The following is a 23,830-nucleotide window of genomic DNA, read 5'->3' as shown; positions in this document are numbered from 1 at the left end:
AGGCAACATCAACGTGCAGTACAGAGTTTTCGTCTTTGAACAGGATTTCTGGACTGTGCAGTGTTGTTGTGTCAAAAACAAACTAAAAACTGAAATATTTACTTCGCAAACACTACAATAGCTAGTTAACTAGCTATGTATTTACGTCAGATTTTGCGGACGCAGTTAATCGGGACCAGAACGGCTCATCTCAACCGATTGCAGCGTGTTTGTTGGGCCGAGGTAGCTCCTCTAAAAATAATTATTCTCATAAGCATTTTGTTTTCGTTTACTACAGCTGAGCATGTTGACAACAACAACCCAAGCAGCTCTGGTGGCTGTAGGGAACCTGCAGTGTCCCACCACCAAGAGGTTCGGTTTATTGTGCTGTTTTGTTTGTATGCTAGCAGCAGTTATCAGCTCAGCTATTATCTTATTCTGTCTCATGTTGTCACCCTGTTAAAATAATCGCCTAACTCATTTTTTCAAGTTTTGCAGGAAACACAAAAAACTTCACCAAAAGTGTAACATTTGGCATTTATTGATCATTTCACTCAAAAAGGATGTAACAAAGGATGGCTATTGGCATAGTAATAACACTGTGTGTAAATTATGTAACTTAAGAGAAATAAATGACTTAGGCAATTTTTTGAACATGCTTTTGTGACTTAAGCAAGATATGGTAACACTTTATTTTGAAGGTGTCTACATAAGAGTGACACAAGCCTGTCAGAAACATGACATGACAAGTAACATGAGCATTAATGTTACTTCAAAGTGTCATTAATGTTCATGACACATCCCATGTCATGTTTATGACACGCTCATGTCACTCTTATGTAGACACCTTCAAAATAAAGTGTTACCATATCTTGCTTAAGTCACAAAGGCATGTCCAAAAAAATGCCTAAGTCACATTTTATTTTGACTTAGGCATAATAAATCCGCTTAAGTCACACACTTGACATAGGCCATTATCTTAAAGGGGTAAAATCACATGATCTGATCAACTGAGGATGTAGGCGATTTTACCATAGGTGGCCGACGTCATGAGGAGATGATTTAGGCAAAACAACCAATTTTGACAAAAAATGACTTAGGCGATTATTTTAACAGTGTGACTATGTGTTTCTCTTGGACCCACAGAGACAGCTGTGCACCAAAAGTGATGAGGTGAGGCTGGCAGAGGAGGCCAGCAAGAAGTATGGCTCCCCAGCTCCAACCATCTTCTCCAAAGTGATTGACAAAAGCATCCCTGCAGATATAATTTACGAAGATGACAAGGTAAACAAACAACCTCCTTCAAATCATGTCATCTTATGACACGTGGAGGCCAGAGACACATCATGATGAGTTAAAGTTGTGCAATCCAACACTTACACGTTGTTTTTGTGTTTTTATCAGTGTTTGGCATTCAGGGATGTCAACCCACAAGCCCCTGTTCATTTCCTGGTTATTCCAAGACTCCCCATTCCCAGAATAAGTGAGGCCAAAGATGATGATGCTGAGGTATGTTTGTTTATCGTTTTTATTTTCTTGTTGATTCTTTTAGGGGGTTTTGAGGTGTGGGAGTGGGCAAGACAAACATATTCACATTCATACAGCATAGATGCACATATCATACCAATAATCCTTTGATTTCCAACACATAGACTTTGTCAGCACAAAGTTGGAAGCATCTAAAATAGAATTGTGTGTTGCATTTAGTTTCCTTTAATTGAAATATCGAGCCTTGCCCAAACCACTGAGAATATAGACCCAAATAAACCTTTCTTCAATTTATTTTGTTTACCTGCAGCACTTTTGTTGTCCTCCTTACTTTACATTTCTATAGACTTCCTCTTCCTTTATAGAAGTCCTCAAACAAAGACTAAGGACATGCAAACTCTGTTCAGCGAGTGCCCAGTTTATCTAATGGGCAAGTTGTTGTGCACATTAAATCTATTTGCCATCTGCAGCCTTTAGGACATATTTAGAGTGAGCAGAGAGACAGGACAGTATCTCACTGCCTCAACTTGAAACCATCCAAAATCATCAATAGTTAGGAATTAAATTGAAAGGGGATTTACATGATGTTATTTTAATGGAGTTTATTGGATAAGAGAGCAGATAAATACTAGTATTTAACTTCAATTTTCAGTTAGTTGTACTTTACTTTAGTATTTCCATTTATTGTAACTTTATACTTCTACTCCACTACATTTTAGAGGCAAATTAAACAATAAAATACATTCAGAAAGAAGCGATAAGGATTGAAACAAGTAATAAACCCTGGTTTTCTGGGTCATAGGCAGTCCATTTCTAGATTTTAATCTTTGAAAAGTTAATTATTATTAAATAATGTGTATGCATGCAATGAAAATCAAGTCTTCATCTGTTTGTTTTTTTCAACTTTCAGCTCTTAGGACATTTGTTGGTTGTTGCCAAAAATGTGGCAAAGCAAGAATCTCTGACGAATGGATACAGAGTGGGTAAGTAACAGTAATGTGATTATAGGCATATATGTGAAAATACAGGCTGTTTATTTACTAACACGTTGAAATCCGGGTATGTTTTTCGCACTCTGCAGTGATCAACGACGGGAAGCACGGCGCTCAGTCTGTTAACCACCTTCACATTCACGTCCTGGGGGGAAGACAGATGACGTGGCCACCAGGATAATGGGTTTATTTGTCTGTCAATGTGTCTTTTTTCATCCTTTCGGGCTACTTTCATGTTTTTTAAACCCACAAGCACGGCATGATATAATAAGATGTGTGTAGTTCATATTCTCATCTAATCATTCTGTACAAAACTCACTTCACAGTGCAAAAATATGACATGTAAATATGTTGATTTCTACATATGTAAAAATAAAGACGTTATGTTTCATACGGCTTCAAATAAAGACACTATTTCGAATATGGAAAGCTGAAAACTTAGTTCTTTAATTTAACCTTATCTTGTTTAGCATCTACAGTGAGTAAGAACAACATATTCCTGCCTGCAGATAATACAGATAAGTAGTTTTTTGTCATTAAAAAAACAAATTTACATTTCTACATTCTACTCGAATTAGGTGGTGAAATAGAGATCCAGTTAATAATAATAAAACCACAAAATAAACTATTAAAGCTAGACAAATAACTAGATAAAATGAATAAAAAGGCCAAACAAAAAAAATTGATGAGGGGGAAATTATATAAAAAATAAAAGAGCAAATAAAAAGAAATGTAATATTGTAAATTGTATGGCATAAATACAATAAAATTTGATCAAATAATTAAAAAAAAATAAATACAACTGATATAAGGGATGAAAAAATATAGTAATAAAATTGGGATAAATTATAGGAAATTTTCATGGCATAAATACAATAAAATTTGATCAATTAACTTAAATTTTAAAAAAATACAACTGATACGAGGGATGGAAAAATATAGTAATTAAATAGCAAATAAATTATAGGAAATGTGTATGGCATAAATACAATAAAATGTTATCAAATAATTTAAATGTAAAAAAATATAACTGATACAAGGGATGAAAAAATATAGTGTTAAAATAGCAAATAAATTATAGGAAATTTGTATGGCATAAATACAATAAAATGTTATCAAATAATTTAAATTTAAAAAATATAACTGATACGAGGGATGAAAAAATATAGTAATTAAATAGCAAATAAATTATAGGAAATTTGTATGGCATAATTACAATAAAATAAATGAGTAAAATAATGTAAATAATAAAAAAGAAATCAAATGAACAGATTTTTACTTTGTAAAATTTGATTAAAATTGTTTCTTTATTGCTGATTGTTAAGAAAGTACATATTCAATATTTACATTTTTTTTAAAGCATTTTCACACTGAGAACACTGTGTTAAGGCACATGACACAATATTTATGTGTGTGTTATGTTACGTGTGTGCAGTTCAGTTGTCTGTGACGTGTTTTTAGTATTGCTGACATTGATTAATCCTCTCACTGACCACTCATAACCTCTGCAGATGGCTCGTGCCCAGAGAGTCTGGACAGATGTGGTGTGACTGAGTGGTACGATTCAGTGACCTCGGTGCTCGTGAGCAAGGTAACTGTGTGTCAGCTGAGAACAGAGGGCTGAACTTTCCTCTATATTTACTTATTAAACACCTCCTTGAACACGGCTATCAGACAAACACACACAGAAACACGTAGCTCAGCAAAAAACAGGAAACAAGGGTTGTAACTACTGGCACATAAGTTCGATTTTTGGACCTTTTTTTTCTGCAATATCTTTGTAAATTTAGTAAGAAGTAAGAAGCAAATATAAAGAATATCAAAACACAAAAAAAAAAAAATATATTATAAAACAAGGCCTTCCATTCCCTGGCATATATTTCAAAATATAGTAGCAAAATACAACAATAATATTGAGTAATGACGTTGTTATTGTTTGAACAATGTGTGCATACGTAGCTCTCATGGAACAGAACAACACAGGAGAGACAGTACAGGTGACTAGGGTACAAAGTTAATTAATAAATATCATCATAAAAGGATTACTTACATTTGAAATTGAAATTTAACATTTGAGTATGCAAATGAGACATTATTATTATCGATTTTGATGAATTTAGGAGAAATCTACAGACACAAATGGTCAAAATGTAATAAAATAAACACCCTGAATGTGTATTGTGGATGTCTTTATTCCACTAGTCTGAACAAACAATGTTTTTTCCTGTAGTGTCTCTTCAAAGAAGCTACATGCTTTATTCTTTTCCAGAGGTAGAGTTATGGACTGTTCTTAAATTAACTTTGGTTCTCCATTCTTGAGTTGGATGACTAGAAACAAAGATCTAAAGCGGCAGCAATATTTTTCTTGAGTGTAGGATGTTCATCGTGTAAACCTGATTTTAAACTGTTTCCATGAAGTTTCTTCTAATAAAAAGATTCTTAAGTGGCTTCTACAATTGATCAAGACTTGTTGTGGGACTAATCCACCAGTGGATTATCCGTTTGATCACTGAAAAGCCATTTTGAGTATAAAAAACCTTATATACATTATAAATTATAGAGAAAGAGAAAGAAAAAAAATCTTGCATGAGACCCATTGTCTCTTACTTATTTTCCTCATGCACCGTGTACCGATCACATATAATAATAAGATCTAGATAACAAAAGTGGAAGAATAAAACACCTTTTTTTAAAAGAAAATTAAGCCTCTGCAACACGATATTGGGTAAATATCACTGATATTTCGTGCATTTAAGCATGCATTTTCAACATCTTGACACTTGTCTCTTGATGTGTCAATCTGGTAGAAAAAAAGTCAGAGTTGCACAAGTTTTGTTCAACTATTGAATAACAATTTTTATGGTTCAAAGTCTCATCTTTCCTCATAAACCTGAGAGGACTTATCTGTGTTTATCATTATTTCTCTGACAAGCCTTTTCATGCATCTCTGATAAAGACTTGTCTTCAAAGGGTCGATTTTAGATGATAAAAGTCTCCCCGAAGCAGCTCAAGCTTCAAACAGCCGAATGCGTTTGCCTGTCGCCAACACCTAAAGTTGTCTATGAGTGTATTATTATAAACAAAGCAGGTTCAGACTGTTTGTATGCCAGGTTCCAGGTCAACATCACCTTGAGGAGCTGCAAACATTGGTCAGCCTTGTGGGTGGATCTTTAACAGCACGGCGTCAACAGCAGGTGTTTAGAGGATTGTGAAAGGGGAAACCAGCGTGCGTTCATGCAAGTCCTCTAAAGGACTGATAATTTCCTACAAGGGGCAACAGTCGAGCACCTGCCCCGGGCAAAGGTTGATCCAGGTCTGTCCTGCTCCTGACAGCTACCATCAACCAGCTCTGTCACACAAGAAGGTAGGAACTTTTTTTCTTTAGATGCTACCATGTGTTGAAGTTTTATATGTGTGTATTTTTGTTGTCATATGTTGCTCTGGTAACAGCATGAGGATGATGCACAAAGAAATTCTTTGTGCCCAGTGGTGGTAGAAGATCCCTTAATTCAGTAGTACTAATTCAGTAAAAGTACTAATACTACACTGTGAAAATACTCTACATTAGGGATGGGCAACTTAAATGCTAGAGGGGGCCACAATTTATAGGACAGTGCACTTAACCAGATATGATAAAACTGCAATTTTAAATATGTTTACAGTGCAGTAACTTAACATCTTTCATGCTCAAATGCATGTATAACAGTATAAATAGGAATACAAAAGGTTTGAAGCAAATAAAAAATAACCACTTACTGTGATTTTTTTTTCAATGCAAGAACAGCAGACTAATATTAATTGCAAGAAGTAATTTTGTGCATTTTTACCCTGCACTTTTCAAATTTCATGCTCAAATGCATGTAGTTGTACTGAGGGCCACTTCAAGCGAGGGTGTGGGCTGTATGCGGCCCCCGGACCTCCAGTTGCCCATCCCTGCTCTACATGATTTTAAAAAAGTCTTACTTACTTTAGTAAAAGTACAAAAGTATCAGCATCGAAACGTACTTAAAGTATCAAAAGTAAAATTACTTGTTATGCAGAATGGCCCCTATCAAATATATTTAAAATTAGTTTATTTGTATTGATGCATTAATGAAGGCAGCTTTTATAGGGATATGGCTAATTTTAACTACTTAATATACTGTTATAAGGTTGAATTTAACTTTAAATTTCTCTTGTTTTTTATTTTAAATCTGGACCTGAAAAATAGCTAAAGCTGGCGGCTAAATGTAGTGGAGTAAAAAGTACAATATTTCTACTCCACTACATTTAAAATGTAGTGGAGTAGAAGTATAAAGTTACATAAAATGGAAATACTCAAGTAAAGTACCTCCAAATTGTACTTAGTAGTGTGGTAGTGTACTTGTTATGCAGAATTGCCACATTTGGATTACAAATATTATTATTATTATTACTATTATTATTAATAATGCATTTATTTAAGCAGCATTTTACTGTCATTACATTAGTTCTAATTTCAACTACTTTATATGTACTGTTATGAGGTTTAATTTATAAAAATGCATAATCATTTTAATGTATTTCATGTTTTTCGTATTAAATCTCAACCTGAAAAGTAACAGAAGCTGTCAGCTAAATGTAGTGGAGTATTTCAGTAGAGTACTTGTGTAAATGTACTTCCACCACTGCTTGTGACAGCTCAAAGTTTGCTTCATTTTTAATCGCAGAATACAAAAAGTTATTCTCACAGTTTAAATATTTGTAGTAAAATGTACCACCATGCAGGTTTTTGTGTACTTGTTGACGTGTTGATTGATGAAAACTGGATTTTCTACTCTTCTGTTAAATAAAATGTCTGTTAAAATATGTTTAAGACAAACATCTGACTCAAGAGATGGAGGTAGCTCTGTTTGAGGCTGCATGACTCTCTAGTTGTTTTGTCAACAGAGAGGCAGGCAGTCTTTAAATCCCCCTCCGCAGTGATTGGTTCCAATGAAAAGCTAAACAAACGTGTGCAAACAGGAGTTGTCTTCTGCTGGATGTCACCTTTACATACTGACATTACATCTCAGCATCTGCTACCACTCTGGACTTTATAGGACTTTTTTTTTTCACTAGAAGATTCAATTAACACAGTTTTCTTCAAAGGTAAAACATCAAAAATTTGCAAATCTGAGTGATTAATGTGACTTAAATCTACTTTTATGCATTACAGGGCACTTTATTTGCATAATCCAGAGCAAAGACCTTTCTTTTGCCACTTCATATTGCCACACTGTAGTTTTGTAAGATGTATGAACTTTGGTCCAGAAAATTTTGACCAAAGTTATCTGAAAAACTAGAGGTCAGACTGAGAGTGTGCTGGGTTCACATATCTTAATGTAATATGATTTTATTACAAATGTATCGTGACATATATCAGTAAATGTTATTTTACTCAAGTACTCCTAATTAAGTACAATTTTGAGGTACTTTTACTTGAGTATTTAAATTTTATACTACTTTATGTACTGCTATGTCGACTTGGCTGCATTTCAGAGAGAAAAAGTATAATTTTTACTACATTTATTTGGAGTAGTAAGACTTTACAAACAAAATATTTGATCAATTTATAAAATATGAAACTGTGCTATAGATTTAACTATCCGGCGGTATATAAAGTAATAAAAAAGTGCTACACCTCCTCCAGCTGTAACATTAAAATGCTGCTTAAGTCTTAAAACAACAGTAGTTATATACAATATACTATTTTGATGATAAATCATTTTTAAAATTGTTCTATTTGGGACTATTTTCTACTAAAACTTTGACCCTAAGACGCAGCAGTTGAATCGTTCACACACTGGATGGCGATATTTCACCTCCTGCAGCAAGAGTCAAGGCAGCCAAGCAGTATTTATGGTTCTTCTAACTTAAATACAGCCTGAAACTGCCTGAAATGTTGGTTTATTTGACTTTATTTATCATATGCACAATAATTACATGGAAGCAAAAAAAATCTGAATAAATCTAAGACAGAAAAGGAAAAAAAATCACACAAAAGAAGTCTTAATTTAATATAAAATTAGGAATAACATGAGGCAGTAAATGTGATAAATAGATTGAGTGTAATATTACTTAATTAATAAATATTATTGCTATCAGTTACATTGGCCCTTAAAGGAAAGAAAACAGAAAAGAAGAAATTTGAATTAATTTTTTTAATGGAAGAATGTGTAAAAATTCTCCCTTTTGAAAATAAATAATAAAGCAAAATTAATTAGGAGAAAAAAAGGAGCAGGACCTTAAATCTCTCTTTAGAAATAAACAAATAAAGTTGACGAGTCTGTCAGGAATACTTTTATATTTCTTGTTATTATTGCTTGTTTCTATTGATTGTTATTGATGATTCTTTCTATCTTTGCTGTACACTTTTTTCTCTGCTCTTACACTGAAAATATCCCCTTATAAAGGGATAAGTTATCTTATGATAACCGTCATTGTAACCTTAAATTACACTATGAAATATACAAGGATCGAAACGGGAATCTGTTAAATGTACTACATACAGTACACAATAAGTATAATATACAGGTACAAAGGTTAAAAAAGGTGAAAGGTGACAATAGTTGTAAAAAATACTTGTGTGTCAATTGTTATTTTCTGCGTCAAAGTGCATTATTGGTGAATGGCTGTAATCCTGCCATGCTTTCTGACACAATATCAGAGTTACAACATTTATCGATGGCGGTCATTTGCTCTGACCTGTTGCAATGACTTTGGCAATAGTCAGTCGAGTATAAATGACCCGAGCAGTGGTGTCATAACAGATTATCTTATCTGTGTGGAGGGTCTTCAGCAGGAGATATCTGAAAAAGAACTTTTAAAGATAATTTTTGTCTTTTTTATTGCAGCAAATACAAGATGAGCATCCAGGAGGGTTTGATAAAGAGCAATGGTGTTGCTGAGAGGTATGTTTAAAAAAATGCATTTATTGGCAAACAAATGATCAGTGGTGGAATGTAATGAAGTACATTTACTCTAGTACTTGTACTTTACTTGAATATTTCCATTTATCTAACTTTTATACTTCTACTCCACTACATTTTAGAGGTAAATATTGTACTTTTTACTCCACTACATTTAGCTGCCAGCTTTAGTTACTAATCAGGTTGAGATTTAACATAAAAAACATGATACATTTAAAGTTAAATTAAACCTCATAACAGAATATTAAGTAGTTAAAGTTAGCCCTATCCCTATAAATGCTGCTAACATTAATGCATCAATACAAATAGACTAATAATATAGTTTAAATATATTTGATAGGGGCCATTCTGCATTTTACTTTTGATACTTTAATTACGTTTTGATGCTACTTTGCACTTTGATGCACTTTTACTTGTTTTGAATGCAGGACTTTTACTTGTAGTGGAGTGATTTCACACCGTGGTATTAGTACTTTTACATCTGAATAGTTGTTCCACCACTGCAAATGATCCACTTATCACTATTTGTTTTTAAACTTGGTATGTTTATCTGCAGCATCTCTGCCCAGAAGGCACAGACTCACATCCCCAATGGACAAACGTCTGAGCTGCAGAGAGACACTGAGGGACTTTCAGAAGGTAAGAGGCTAATCTGATGTGAAAAACTGTGCCAAAGGGGAAACTTTCTGAAAAAAAAAGATTCTGTTGATTGTAGAGCAGAATGGTTCCCAAAGGCTCCCAGACAAATCTGAGAAGACAAGAAATAGTGGCAATTTTTATACAGTAGCACAGTTCATTACATGTAAACTCAAAGTGCTTTACTTTGAAAGACACTATATTAAAATGTAGACATAAACGTGAGAAGATATGCAGCATAAACAATATAAATATAAGCAGTGGTGGAAGTAAAGTATTCAGATCCCTTACTTGAGTAAAAGTACTAATACCACACTGAAATTACTCCACTACAAGTAAAAGTCCTGCATTCAAAACTCACTGAAGTAAAAGTACAAAAGTACCAGCATCAAAATGTACTTAAAGACTTTAAGTACATTTTGATGCTCAAACAATGACAATCTGAGTACTTTTACTTTTGATACTTAAATTATCAAAGTTAAAGTATCAAAAAAGTCAAAGTTAAAGTTTAAAGTAGTAAAGTTAAAGTATCAAAAGTAAAAGTACTCAGATTGTCAGATTTTTATTGTTATATATTCTAAATATATTATTGGATTGTTATTATTATTGATGCATTTATATAAGGAGTATAATACTATAAATTTGAACTACTTAATATACTGTTGTGTGGTTTAATTAATAAAATCCAGGACGTTTGGTTTTCACATGACAGGTTTTGGCTTCAAGGTTTTAATTGGGAAAAAAAAGCAAATTTAAGTACAATTTTATAGTATTTATACTTTTTTAATTGATTGATTGAAGAGGTTATTTTGAATATGTACATTTAAATATTTTAATGCAAATAGAAAAAAGAAAAACAGAAAAGCAAAATGATCATACAATTGCATACAGACAAAAAAAATCCTTTTTGGACACTGATATTCTTGTTTGTTTTATTATGCTCTATAAATAAAGTTCATTCATTTATTCATTAAAGTGATTAAACGCTGTTCTGGTAAACTTGTTTATGTGTGGGGAAAAAAATAGAGCTGTGAATAGGACTCGGTGACAGTAATTAAGAGTGGAAAAAGACTATCTCCATTCATTTGCATACTATAGGTCATATAAGGCCATCAGTGTTAAAGTGAGACTTTTATTACCAGTTAAAATTACTTTGTTGTTCATTAAAGTACAACAAAAGAAAAATAACATAAAGGGAATGGCTGATTGATGATTTTATCTGCTCTTTTTTTGGCTATACAAACATTATTGTGTCTGTGTTCTTTAATGTTTTGAACTCAAGTATACACTAACCTTGCCAAACCTGATTGGTCGGTTATTACTGACATACCTGTTATGTCTCAGGTGTCAACTGAGACTTCCCCTGTCCCTCAGCACAACCTGCAAATCATGTTGCTATGACACATCAGGTGCAGGAAACCCACAGGGGTAGTGCAGAGATGTTTGCAGTCGTCTCACACAGCTGACTTTTCCTCTAAAGCTCACTGTGTCTCCTGTCTCCTGAACTTGTCTTGTCATTAATGGCGGGCTGCCCCTGTTGTCCCAAACTCGTAGAGCCCGAGGCAGTTCCCTTCCCGACTGCGAGGGCTCCGGCATCTCTGGCCCCGGCCGACCAGCTATGGAGCACCAGCAGAGACAAGGCGGTCCGGCTGAGGATGGAGGGCTCGGGTCCGGCCTCGGAGACTCCAGTGACCATCCATCAGCTGTTCGTGGAGACGGTGGAGAAGTACGGGGACCATCCAGCCTTGGCTACCAAAAAAGACGGCCACTGGGAGTTCCAGACTTGGAGGCAGTACTTTGAGCAGTGCTGTGCAGCGGCTAAAAGTTTCCTCAAGGTTTGTTTGCATTTTAATGTACACGAAACTATCATTATGGTGTGGTCGGGAAATATTTAGACAGAGGGAAAGTTTGTTTTTCTATCTCTTGTACATTTAAATACTTTAATAGTAATTTTGAAGTATTTATACATTTTTAATTGATTGATTGAAACGTTTATTTTGAATGTCTAAATAAAAAAAAAATGTTTTTTTAAATGCTAATAAATTATTTATTTATTTTTAAATAGAAAAGCATCATACAACTGCATACAGACAAAGAAATGCATGCAAAAAAATAAATAAAGCAAAAAAAAAAAAAAGCCAACATTAGCATACATATTAAAAAAGGAGTGGGAAGAACTACAATTTATTTAATCCCACCCCTTCTCTGTAATTAGTAATAGTTAACTATTTATTTATTTAGTAATTTATCTAGCTTATTTATTGATGCAAGCCCACATAATTAATTTACAATAATTCATTTAATTAGACTTATTCTAATATATTAACACTAATCTTTATCTTACAATAAGTTATACATTAATTGAAAACATATTTATACCTACATCTCTTATTCTTATCTCTTATATCAGTTACAGTACAGTAAAGTACAAAGTACGTTTTATATTATAATATACATATTACATGTGTTTTGTGATATAAATCACATGTAATGTACAATATATATTAGTATTTATATTTAACGTGAGCATTTCCATTTTCTGCTACTTTTTACTTTTTTAGTTTACTTTTTTTAATTATTAATACAAAATAAATATCGTAAAGTAATAAATTATGTTGTTTTATTATAGATTAAGCTACACAGCACTATATATGTAGTAAAAAAAAAAAAGTTCCACTTTTACCAGCTGCAATATTAAAGTGATAAAAACATTAATGCATTACTGATTATAAGCAATAATATAATAAATATTCCTGAAATAGACTATTCTGCATAATGAATACTTATATTTCTATGGTAATACTTAAATGCAGGACTTTTAATTGTAACAGAGTATTTTTTTTAGTTTTGAGGCAACTTTTTATACAAACTGTTGAAACTCTTTCCATAAGGTAATCTTAGTTATTGATTTATTTAACAACCTCGAGACAGATAGTTAACTGTGCTGTTTCCCAGACTGTTGGCAGGTTTACTTCTTGTTGCCTCAGGGCCTTTTTGGTTTCAGCCTGGTCTTCAGCAAATATACCTGTCACCTATTGGCCTGTAAAAAGGTCTCGCTTGTGTCTGTATGATTAGGATGATTATTCTCCTTAAAGTGAGGGAAATAGGAAAGAAAACATGCTACAAATTCTGCACCCGATATGAATATGAAGCCCCGCAACAACCCTTAATGCTAAAATGACGGCTAAAACATTTCACTACAGCAGCTCTGACTTTCTACCTGGACTGTTTAGTCAAGCAGAAGTTTTTGTTTCAATTGAGGAACTACTGTAGCATGCACGTGAACTATATTCGAGGAATAACAGACTTCACAAAACTTCCTGTTGGCACCTGTAAAGCCTCCATGGTGTGAGAACGGCCTGCTGAAAATGAACACCTGGGTGTGTGAAATTCACATCTTGTGTTACGTCTCCTGTTTCATACAGGCATGTTTGCCTCCTCAAACGAGATGTAGGTCAAGAGTAATGGAGGCACTGTGCTGCTGTGTCATTAAAGATACATGCTCTGTTAAAAAAATAAATGAACTTGTCTTCTTTTAGTTGGGGCTGGAGCGGTACCATGGTGTGGGGATTCTGGGATTTAATTCCCCCGAGTGGTTCATCTCAGACGTCGGCTGCATCTTTGCCGGGTAAGATTACATACAAAAAAATTGGGTGGAAATAAGTCTTTGATTGCTGGAATTAAATCCAGAGACACACATCTATTTATCAAATCTTAGCAAAACAGCAGACGTATAAAATAACATAGAAATAGTTTGTCATTGAGCACAACTACAGCTGCATGTTTGAGAGAAAACTGGATTTGTGCACCTCCTTTTGGTTCTGTTTTTTGTATTTAGACAATCTAGTCCGTGTCATAAGACTCTGGCCAATCACAGGTCATTTCAGAGAGAGAGAGAGGATTTCTATTGGCTGTTCCACAAATGCATTTTATCAGAAGAACTCCTGATGTAAAAAAGGCCAAAAAAGGAAGAAAATCAAAAATAGACTAACAATAAACACAATAAAACGTATCAATGAAATAAAAAGTTGTAGAGATTGAGAGAAAATGCTGCTAATACTTGAGCCTTCTGCTAACTGTAATTTAAGTTCATATAAGTGTAGCCAGCAAGAACACAATCAATCATCTCAAGGGGCTTTACAAGTCTGTAGAAAAAAAACAGGCAGTTTTCATACAACTGCCACATAAAAAACACTGTCAGAATCACCATCAGGGTGCAGATGATTGAAATGTGCTCGTCTGGTGTGAAGAGCTTCGGAAAAAGAAGGGAGAGCTGCAGGAGGAGAGCTGTATTCTTAAATTCTGGCTTTGTTGTTGTCACTAAAACTGCATACTCCAGCTTTAAGAAGCTAGATAAAATTCCGCTTGTGAACTTGTAGAGATGAGACATTGTTTCACCTGATACACATTTTTTTTTCTGTCCATGCTTATCTCAAACTTGATCTCTGTGTCTCTTCACAAACCTGTTTGGACAGTACCCATTTAAAGTTTCCGCAATTTTTTTATCAGTGCAAAATTTGTACCCTACAGTAACAGATACATTAGGAAGTTGTTGCACATATTCAAAGACTTGAATTTGCTGTACCCAAAAGTTTTTATATATAAATAATAAAAAAACCCGGCTATTTTACTTTAATTTCTTCTGCAGATGAGATATCCAGTAAAACAAAAGCAGCATATGAAAGTGACTGTAGAAACACCAAAGTTGGTTTTAAAATGTCATTAAGCTTGTTTTGTAGCTTAAATTATCTGGCATATCTTGTGTTATCTGTTTTATGCTTGTGAGTCATTGTTGATCTCTTGATTTTTTTTTTTTTTTTGCTGGAAAAAATGTGTGTAATTATTTGTGATAACAGCTGTGAAGAAGTGTATAAAATTCACAGTGAATTATGTGAGGACATGTGTGCATTCAACAGAGCTTTTTACTCTTCTGAATCTGTTTTTAGTGGTTTGGCAACTGGAATTTATACTACCAACTCGCCCGAAGCCTGTCAGTATGTGGCTGACAGCTGTGAGGCCAACATCCTGGTTGTGGAGAACCAGAAACAGCTCGACAAAATCCTGCAGGTCAGGAGCTTTTTCAGTTAGAGTCCTAGCAATAACTTTTAGCGAAAAAATAGAAAAAAACAGTCCTCACATTTTAATTTGTCTTTTCCAACAGATTAAAGATCAACTGCCTCATCTGAAAGCCATCGTTCAGTATAAAGGCGAGCTGAAGCAGAAATTACCATTTCTGTATACAGTAAGTTCACTCAGCAAACATATTGACAAAGCAGAGTAAAAAATATGATATTATACTTTATGCGATGACAGCAGTTGCACCATTGACCTATTTAATGCAAAATTATTATCTTTCTTACTTGATACTTGTTTGGATTTAGATGCACTAAGTGATAATCTCTGTATCTGTGTAGTGGGCAGAGTTCATGAAGCTGGGAGAGGAGGTGTCCGACGAGGAGCTGAATGCTGTGACTGAAAGTCTTCGGGCTAACGAGTGCTGCACGCTCATCTATACCTCTGGAACCACCGGCAACCCCAAAGGAGTCATGTTGAGCCATGACAACGTGAGTTATCTGGACAATATAACTTCCTTTTTTTTTTTTTTTTGCTTTTTTTGTTTTCCAATCATCGTTTTTGTTCCACCAAAGGTCCAAAGGTCAAAGATGTTCAGTATACAATGATTTATGACAAAGACAAGCAGTAACTCCTCTCATCTGAGAAACTAGAACCAGAGAAAGTCTGGCATTTCTTGACTTTTTGTTTGAAAAATGACTGGATCAATTAATAAATTATTAAAATATTATTTTACAATAAGTAAATAAAATATTATTTTCTATGTGGATCAATAAGTTAAATAATCACTTCAGCTTTAATCCTTTCATTTAGACAATTCGGGCAGGTTTAGACTTTTTGAATTTGAAAGATTTTCGGAAAAATAAATAAATACAAAATGGTGATTATGATCACATAAGGTAGAAAACAACTTGTACTGCATGAGGAGTTGGCACTGCAATTAAATGCAATAGTCAAATACCAGTAGTCAAAAGACATGACACATTTTTAGAAAAATTGTAAGACGAAAAAATAAATAAGTAAATCCTTCCTAAATCAGAATTTTTGGAGCCATAACAAAAAATATAACAACATCCAATAAAGAAGAAGAGGATCCAACCTAGAGCCCTGGTGAACTCCAAAAGCGGTTTACATTTGTTGCTAACACATCAAATAGTACTAAAACCCTTTTGTTTCAAAATTCACAGTTTTCCTGTCTTACTCAGAATCTTTGGGAGAGTTTGTTTTTCCTTTCAATCCCCTTTACTGCCCGAAATCTGGCAGTAAAGGGGATTGAAAGGACGTAAAGATCACAGCTAACCAAGTTGTGGCCTCCTCTACATTGTCCACTTGGTACCTGATTCGACTAAATTGAAAAAAGACTTCACCAACGTCTCATGAAGGTAATTTAAATAAGAAAACTCTCTGATGACTCCTCTACTACTTCAATGTGCAGCTGACATGGACGAGCCGCATCGCTGCTTCCATGCTAGATGTGAAATATGTCGAGGAGGTGGTGATCAGTTTCCTGCCGCTGAGCCACGTGGCCGCCCAGCTGTGTGACATGTGGATGCCTGTCACTTTTGCCATGACCACCTACTTTGCAGAGCCAGATGCCCTAAAGGTACACCAGAACACCTTCTGTTGTAAAAACAGAGAAATTATAGTAAAGGTTTTTTTCAATTTTGACTATAAACCACATGCATTTTTCCAGGGCTCCTTAGTAAACACAATGAAAGAGGCTCGGCCGACTTGTTTCCTGGGGGTTCCTCGTGTGTGGGAGAAGATTCAGGAGAAGATGAAGACTGTCGGTGCCAAGGCATCCCCGATGAGAAGGACAGTGGCGGGCTGGGCCAAGTCCATAGGCCTGCAGTACAACTACAGTGTCATGAACGGGTGAGACAGCAGCAAAGACCCTTTGTTAGACTTCAGGAAGAATGTGTCAGGAGGTGATAATAGTACATCTTTTTATCCTGTGGTGATTTGTGATACAACAAGTTTTTCTCTGTATTATTGTTATTGTCTGTTCAAGGCATCATGCTGAAGTGATGGAAGAAGTACTTTTACTTAAAGGGACAGTGCACATTTTTTGAAGCGGGGTTGTATGAGGTACTTATCTATAGTCAGTGTATTACCTACAGTGGATTGCAGAGAAGTAAGACACAGAAGCTAAGCGTTGTACTGCTGTGGATAGCGGCAGCAGCTAGAAGTGTTTTAGTCATCTAAAAGTATTCGCCACAATGAGAATACTTTTACTACTTAACCTTGCAGGGGGAGATTAAAGCTGCTATCTATACTCTCTTCAAAGCAACCAGAATTCATTGACAAATACAGCAGAATAAGGTAGTATTCTGGAGTTGTCTACTGGTCTTAAATTACTGTTTTTGTCAATGGAGTATGGTGTCTTTGAACAGAACAGTTTCAGTAACCCCCAGGTAAACTTAACACATATTTCATTAGGTGGCTATAATGTTTTGTTGCAGACATGTGGCATGTCTGCAACTAGACATCCTTTGCTGCAGTATGTTTAAAAAAAAATTCTCAAACTATCCCTTTAAGTGAAAGTAGCCATACTGCTCTATAAAATTACTCACGAGTAAAAGTCCTTCATTCAAGGGTTCACTGATGTAAAAGTACAAAAGTATCATCATCAAAATGTACTCAAAATATTCAAGTAAAAGTACATGTCGGGAAGAGTTGTATATATAAATAACATATCGGTAGCGTTCAAATGTTAATGTGAAGCACTTTTTTTAACGGCTTGTGTTTCTGTTGACAGATTTATTTAGAGCACGGTGTCATATTTAATAAATTGATTGTGTGTTGTTTTTGTAAAATCGTACTATGTAACTCCATAAAATAAAACCCCGAAAAACCTTTAACCTGAAAATGTAACAGATTTAAATGTTTATGTTTTGGGCTACAGGGAGAATCAGGTGCCGTGGGGCTACACGTTGGCCAACAGTCTGGTCTTTAAGAAGGTCCGTGAGAGCCTGGGTTTGGACCGCTGCAAGCTCTGCTTCACGGGCGCTGCCCCCATCACCAAAGACACTCTGGAGTACTTCATGAGCCTCAACATCCCTTTGTTGGAGCTATACGGCATGAGTGAAAGCTCCGGCCCTCACACCATCTCCCAAACCAGCAATTACCAAATCACAAGGTCAGCAGCAAACCATTTCTCTCCTGTGAAGATCTTCCTTAAAGGGGAACTCCACATGTTTTTGTTTACAAGTGATGACAATCTGTTTGTGTGTCATTAGAAAGATGTGAGCTTACAAGACCTCTGTACAGAAAGCAGCTCAAGGCCGCATCTGCTGCATTAAACATCCACATCTCTGTTTGTGGTAGAGTTGCATTATGGGTAATGTCGGCACCATTTTTTGACAAAAAAGAAAAGCACATCCAATGAAAATAGACAATACCTCTGGTTCGCCTGCATACATTTTTTAAATCATTTTTTTGTTAACCTTGAGTCAGACAAGTTAAACCAGAAGTAAAAGATTTACTAAGATTAAAAATCTTTTTGACTTCCCATATGTTATTGTAAAATGGAGAGGTGAGGGGAAACAGTCCACAAGCAATGGAGTTCTCTTTTAAAAGGTGCACTTGGCATTATAAAGGTATAAGTCGGATCCTATTTCCAATAACATCATCTGATATCATGTGAAAATGTTTTGCACCAGCTTGAGATGGTTCCTCACTTCGACAATGTGCAACATTTTTCCACAGTATTTGGGATTTTATTTGCATGAATGGTGTTATACAAATTAAGTTATTATAATTATAACTTTTTTTTTGCTGGCTTGCAAGCTGACATCCGAGGTCACAAGCTAGTTTAAATACTTACAAATCACCCAAATTTGTTTTTTTTTTTTACCTTGAAAAAATGTTTTCATAGTAACAGACATTGTGATGTCTCATATCTGTGTACGATATTCAAAGTAGGAGTGCAGTTTTAGTGTAACTTTTGATCAGCGTCAGCTGTTGTTGACTTCTGATTTGCTTCTCCAGCTGTGGAAGGGTGATGCCCGGCTGCAAGACGAAACTGGATAAACCAGATAAGGAAGGGAGTGGGGAGATATGTTTCTGGGGTCGGCACGTCTTCATGGGCTACCTGAACTTGCCGGACAAAACAGCCGAGGCTCTCGACGAGGACGGCTGGCTGCACTCTGGAGATCTGGGAAGACACGACCAGAACGATAACCTGTACATCACAGGAAGGATCAAGGGTAAGCTGTGCTCCCTTTAGAGGGCTCCAAGCGTGAAAACAACACAGTGAAATGTTTTGTCTCATGGCAAAGCTCATGCGACACCTCGTTTTTTTTTGACAGAACTGATCATCACCGCCGGAGGAGAGAACATCCCTCCCGTCCCCATCGAGGACGCCGTGAAGTCCGAGGTGCCGATCATCAGCAACGCCATGCTGCTGGGAGACAGGCTCAAGTTCCTGTCCATGCTGCTCACGCTCAAAGTAACCGAGCCTCTATTTCTGCAGCAGTTCACAGCTACTGAATAAATAAAACAAACACTATAATGACCCTTCTCGCTGTTTCACCAGTGCGTCGTGGACGACAACGGGGAGCCCACAGACGAGCTGAACCCCGAGGTTTTGAGTTTCTGCCAGCAGCATGGCATCAAGTCGACCAAGGTGTCCGAGGTCATAGCCAGTAAGGAGCCAGCGATCTACACAGCCATTCAGGAGGGCATGGAGCGCGTCAACGCCAGAGCAACGTCCAACGCCCAGAAAGTCCAGAAGTGGGTCATCCTGGAGCGAGACTTCTCCGTGGGTGGAGGAGAACTAGGTGAGATATTTTGTTTTGCTTCCTCTTCTTACTGGATCAAAGGTCGACATGCAACTCTATTAACAAGGAAGTATTCAATCCAGGCGTCAATCCAGTTATATCACTTTATAAATCAAGGTCAAGTCGGAATCAGGAAAGTCTTGTGACTGTGCCGCACGCGAGACAACATTCCAGAGGAAGTTTGTTCGATAAACAAAACTCAACATGAAACTATTTTTAAAACACGATAGGTGGCTCAGCTGGTAGAGCGGTTACCCACTGATCGGAGGGTCAGTGGTTCGATCCCTGACCACGGCAGCCTACATGTTGAAGTACCCTTGAGCAAGATACTGAACCCCAAATTGCTCCTGATGCTGCGTTCATCGGTGTGTGAATGAATTCCCAATTGTGGCATGTGGGACAGTTTAGGGTAACCTCTGCCACCTGTATGAATGTGTGTGTGAATGGGTGAATGAGCGCAGTCTGTAGTGTAAAGCGATTTGATTGGTCGCAAAGCGATTAGAGAAGTGCTATATAAGTGCAGGTCCATCCATTACCATTAAATGTCGATCAGCTGAATCTGAATCTTTAACTCATTTGTGCACAAAGACTATTTTAAGTACACTAAAGCAAAATGCCACATTTGTTCTGATTGATCTTGTCAAGTCTTGATAGATACTTGAGGTAAGGTCCTTATGGTACAACTTGGACATTTTTAAATCAGATGAAAAATCACACTTTTATCAATAGTCAAAGTCAGCATTTTTTACAGAGATGACACAGGGTTTCTGTGGATCCTTCAAAAGTCCTAAACAGTCTAAATTACAGAAAACAGTACAGATGATGCTTGGCTAAAGACAGTAAAACCAAAAGCCATCTGTTAATTTCTCTTAGTTGTTAGAATCTCGATAATAATGTTTTTAGTGCAGAGACAACATGCAACATGAAGGAGAGGAACAGACTTTTTTAAAGTCCCCTTCCACTCAAAAATCTGTCTTAAGTTTCTGAACCTTGACCCTGACCAGACAGGTTTTTCACAATTGTCTACTGAAGAAATACCAGAGGTCCATAGACTCGCCAAATAGCCCATAGGAGTAAATGAGAGCATGAATGGTTGTCTGACTCTATGTGTCAGCCCTGTGATAGTCTGGAGAACTAGGATAATGAATGAGTGAATGAACTTGAACTAATCTGCTTTTGTTGTCTCTACAGGACCCACCATGAAACTCAGGAGGCCTATTGTTGTGAAGATGTACCAAGAGAAAATAAACGAATTATATGCTGCAGCGGAAAAACCGTAGACTGTCCAGCACAGAAATCAGATGACACTGAAAAGAGGTGGTGATGAGAAACGTTGGGCATGTTTATGAACATTGTATTAAGCCCAGATGTCATGTTGACAAATGTATGAATCTCTCTTCACATGAATGTTAAAAGTGCAATAGATGTTTATGATTTAAGGGGGGAAATCTTGATTCTGATTGTGTTGTTAATGGATTAGAGGTTTGTGCTGCTATGTTTTAATATATTTGTGTTCTGATTCGATATTTAAGCTGTTAAATGTACATACAGTTTCACAGCAGTTGTACACGTTTTGTAAATAACATATCAAAATCAGAGCCAAATCTTGCCATTTATTGTCGGCATATACAGGTTAACTGCATGCCATCACACTGGAACAAACACTGGATGGTGTCAGTCATCATTTTATTGAAGAAAATTTTGTAAATTCACTGTGGCCTGAAAGATTTAAGTCTCTTTTGTCTTAGTTATATAGTTTATTTTTAAAGCAGCAATATCTATTTAAAGATTTTTCAGCATTTATTGCCAGTTTCCAGTCTCCTGTAGTGAGACAGCAAACCTGCAGACATGCTCTTTAAAGACGGGATGGAGGTGAAGTTCGAATAAATACTTTTATAATAACATAAGAATATCAATGGTTTAATAATAATTTCTCCAATCACAAGTGCAAATTGTAAAGCACACATTTTAGATTTGTGCTTCTCCATGTACAGTTTGACAAATATTGAAATGTTTATTTGTGATAGATGTTACATGATTGTCAATAAAAAGTGAGGGATGTGGACAAATTGAGAAACTTGTTTTAAAAATTGCATTTTTTCATTTCGAATAATCACTTTTTTATTAAGTGAATGTGGTCAGTTTATATGGGACAGATCAGCAGCAATCTGAACATTTGAACAGTTTGAATCAGTTAATTTTTGGCATTTTTGCTCCATTAATGACATAAACTTTTAACTATCAATTATCAAAATATATGGTTAAACATCGTTAACATTCAAAGATCATCATCAACACAGATTTTAAATATGTCCAATACTTTAAAATGCTGCAAACTGATGACATCTAGTTGTATTTAGCTCTACTTTCTTTAGTGCTAGCGAAAAGTTAGTATGCTAACATGCTAAACTAAAATATGTATTGTCAGCTAATGTTAGCTGTTAGCTTACATGAATTCACTATGAATACATCAACATAGGAATATGAATATTTTGACATTAATTTGTGAGCTTTTACATTACCTTCAATTCAGCGTTTTAATTTAAATATTTAAAACTACAGTGACATTGGCCTTAGTCTGAGCTGTTTCACATATTAGCATAGCATATTAACATGCTAATGTGCTAACCTGCTAAACGTTAGCATGCTCTTAGCTTTTAGCCAACATCTCCACATCAATTAAAATAAATTCACTTTGTCCAACATATGAATACGAACATTTTGACACTATTTTGGGGGCTTCTACACTACTTTCACTTCAACATTTTAATTCAAATACTTTTAAAACTATTGACATTGGTGTCATCCACAGACATTAGCAATTAACTTGCTTAATATTCGCATGTTAGCTTGCGAACGTTAGTATTAAGCTCAAAGTACAACTGTTAACATCACTGTAGACATCTTGTTTCTTCATAAAAAATTAAAAAAGATATACAATAAATATTGTTAAGCATCGGAATGCTTAGTAATTAATCATTATTCAATTATGTAACTAACTGTTTAAGCATAATTTCATACATTACAAGCATTTATTTGGAAAATAATTGCTTTTTTCCCCTATCTTTAGGGAGTTTAGATTTGGTAACTGGATGATGGAGGTTTTTCACTGACCTCAGTTTAACCCTTTTATCACTGACAAACTGCTGACAACCTAATTACTCAAAAGATCCAGTTAGACAGGCGAAAGTTTAGAAAATGGTTTTCCAGTGGTATGTGCTATGTAAAGACACCTGAGGCAACAGCAAAAGTCAAATATTAAGAAACCATAAGTTGTAGCGACCGGGGCCTCATGTTAGCTCTGCCTATGTATTTGGAATGTGTCTTATAAGCTCTTAACTATTAGTATTTCTGGTTTATTTCATTGCAGATTCTGCTGATTTGTGTGGCATATATATGTTTATTTACAGTAGGGTACATATATATGTGCTGTCGTTCTGTTTCAGCACCACAAATTGTGAAAAGGAACATCTAGAAAAATCCCCTTTACTTTCACAACCATATCAAATTACATTCTTGTCCTACTCGCTTTGCAGCTGTGTTCAAGAAAACTTTACAATGGCATTTCACATACAACTGTCTCAGTTGAGTTCAACTCCAGGTAATGTATCTAAACATCTTGTCCTTCAACATTGTTTTGAATGTTTAAAGTGTTTGTGCAGGGTTTGGCTGATGGCCCCACATTTATTTCAGGCTTTTTGACATCTGATAAAGTGTACTGATGATGATAATATCCGGTGCAATGTGTGTGGCACGCCATTACACAACGTCACTGTGTCTCTGAACACGGGAAGACAGAGCTTTACCTTTACCCTGGTTGGAAGGTAACATAATTGGTCTTACATGACCAAAAATTATTTTTTCATAATTTTCTACCAACCATGCCCCCTTTAGGTCAATATAAAACGAATATCAATAAAAGGAAATGAGAGATTTCTTGGCCCTGTGTACA

General features: G+C 35.5%; 2 protein-coding genes across 4 annotated transcripts; both read left to right on the top strand.

The window, feature by feature from the left end:
- The first annotated feature begins 14 nt into the window (after positions 1 to 14).
- Positions 15 to 2,988, top strand: hint2 (histidine triad nucleotide binding protein 2). 2 transcript variants are annotated; one of them, XM_059336472.1, is made up of 5 exons: positions 15 to 351; positions 1,126 to 1,263; positions 1,384 to 1,488; positions 2,378 to 2,450; positions 2,549 to 2,988. In XM_059336472.1, the coding sequence occupies exons 1-5, from the start codon at positions 136 to 138 to the stop codon at positions 2,638 to 2,640; spliced, it is 624 nt and encodes a 207-aa protein (XP_059192455.1). In that variant the 5' UTR covers positions 15 to 135; the 3' UTR covers positions 2,641 to 2,988. The 2 variants fall into 2 exon arrangements, with proteins under 2 accessions (XP_059192455.1, XP_059192456.1); XM_059336473.1 differs by having other exon boundaries at positions 15 to 222; positions 2,549 to 2,974.
- Positions 2,989 to 3,810: 822 nt separating this feature from the next.
- On the top strand, positions 3,811 to 22,068 carry LOC131974228 (long-chain-fatty-acid--CoA ligase ACSBG2-like). Of its 2 annotated transcripts, XM_059336455.1 has the most exons (16): positions 3,811 to 4,050; positions 5,570 to 5,823; positions 9,314 to 9,370; positions 9,945 to 10,027; positions 11,579 to 11,859; positions 13,564 to 13,652; positions 14,971 to 15,091; positions 15,186 to 15,266; positions 15,439 to 15,588; positions 16,533 to 16,700; positions 16,791 to 16,972; positions 18,003 to 18,236; positions 19,088 to 19,305; positions 19,408 to 19,547; positions 19,635 to 19,878; positions 21,070 to 22,068. In XM_059336455.1, the coding sequence occupies exons 3-16, from the start codon at positions 9,324 to 9,326 to the stop codon at positions 21,156 to 21,158; spliced, it is 2,127 nt and encodes a 708-aa protein (XP_059192438.1). In that variant the 5' UTR covers positions 3,811 to 4,050; positions 5,570 to 5,823; positions 9,314 to 9,323; the 3' UTR covers positions 21,159 to 22,068. The 2 variants fall into 2 exon arrangements, with proteins under 2 accessions (XP_059192438.1, XP_059192440.1); XM_059336457.1 differs by lacking the exons at positions 3,811 to 4,050; positions 5,570 to 5,823 and adding an exon at positions 6,804 to 7,568.
- Positions 22,069 to 23,830: the final 1,762 nt, after the last annotated feature.

The sequence above is a fragment of the Centropristis striata genome, chromosome 7 (genome assembly GCF_030273125.1).
Source record: "Centropristis striata isolate RG_2023a ecotype Rhode Island chromosome 7, C.striata_1.0, whole genome shotgun sequence".
Taxonomy (NCBI): domain Eukaryota; kingdom Metazoa; phylum Chordata; class Actinopteri; order Perciformes; family Serranidae; genus Centropristis; species Centropristis striata.
The sequence above is the reverse complement of the archived record's forward strand: the minus strand, read 5'-3'. Positions and strand labels throughout refer to the sequence as shown.

Bases quoted from the DNA above. Each gene is read 5' to 3' on its own strand.
- hint2 (XM_059336472.1), top strand. From the start codon at position 136: ATGTATTTACGTCAGATTTTGCGGACGCAGTTAATCGGGACCAGAACG. The intron at 1,264-1,383 runs GTAAACAAACAA...TGTTTTTATCAG, and splicing joins TAATTTACGAAGATGACAAG to TGTTTGGCATTCAGGGATGT. The intron at 1,489-2,377 runs GTATGTTTGTTT...TTCAACTTTCAG, and splicing joins CCAAAGATGATGATGCTGAG to CTCTTAGGACATTTGTTGGT.
- LOC131974228 (XM_059336455.1), top strand. From the start codon at position 9,324: ATGAGCATCCAGGAGGGTTTGATAAAGAGCAATGGTGTTGCTGAGAG. The intron at 10,028-11,578 runs GTAAGAGGCTAA...CCAAACTCGTAG, and splicing joins CACTGAGGGACTTTCAGAAG to AGCCCGAGGCAGTTCCCTTC. The intron at 13,653-14,970 runs GTAAGATTACAT...ATCTGTTTTTAG, and splicing joins GTCGGCTGCATCTTTGCCGG to TGGTTTGGCAACTGGAATTT.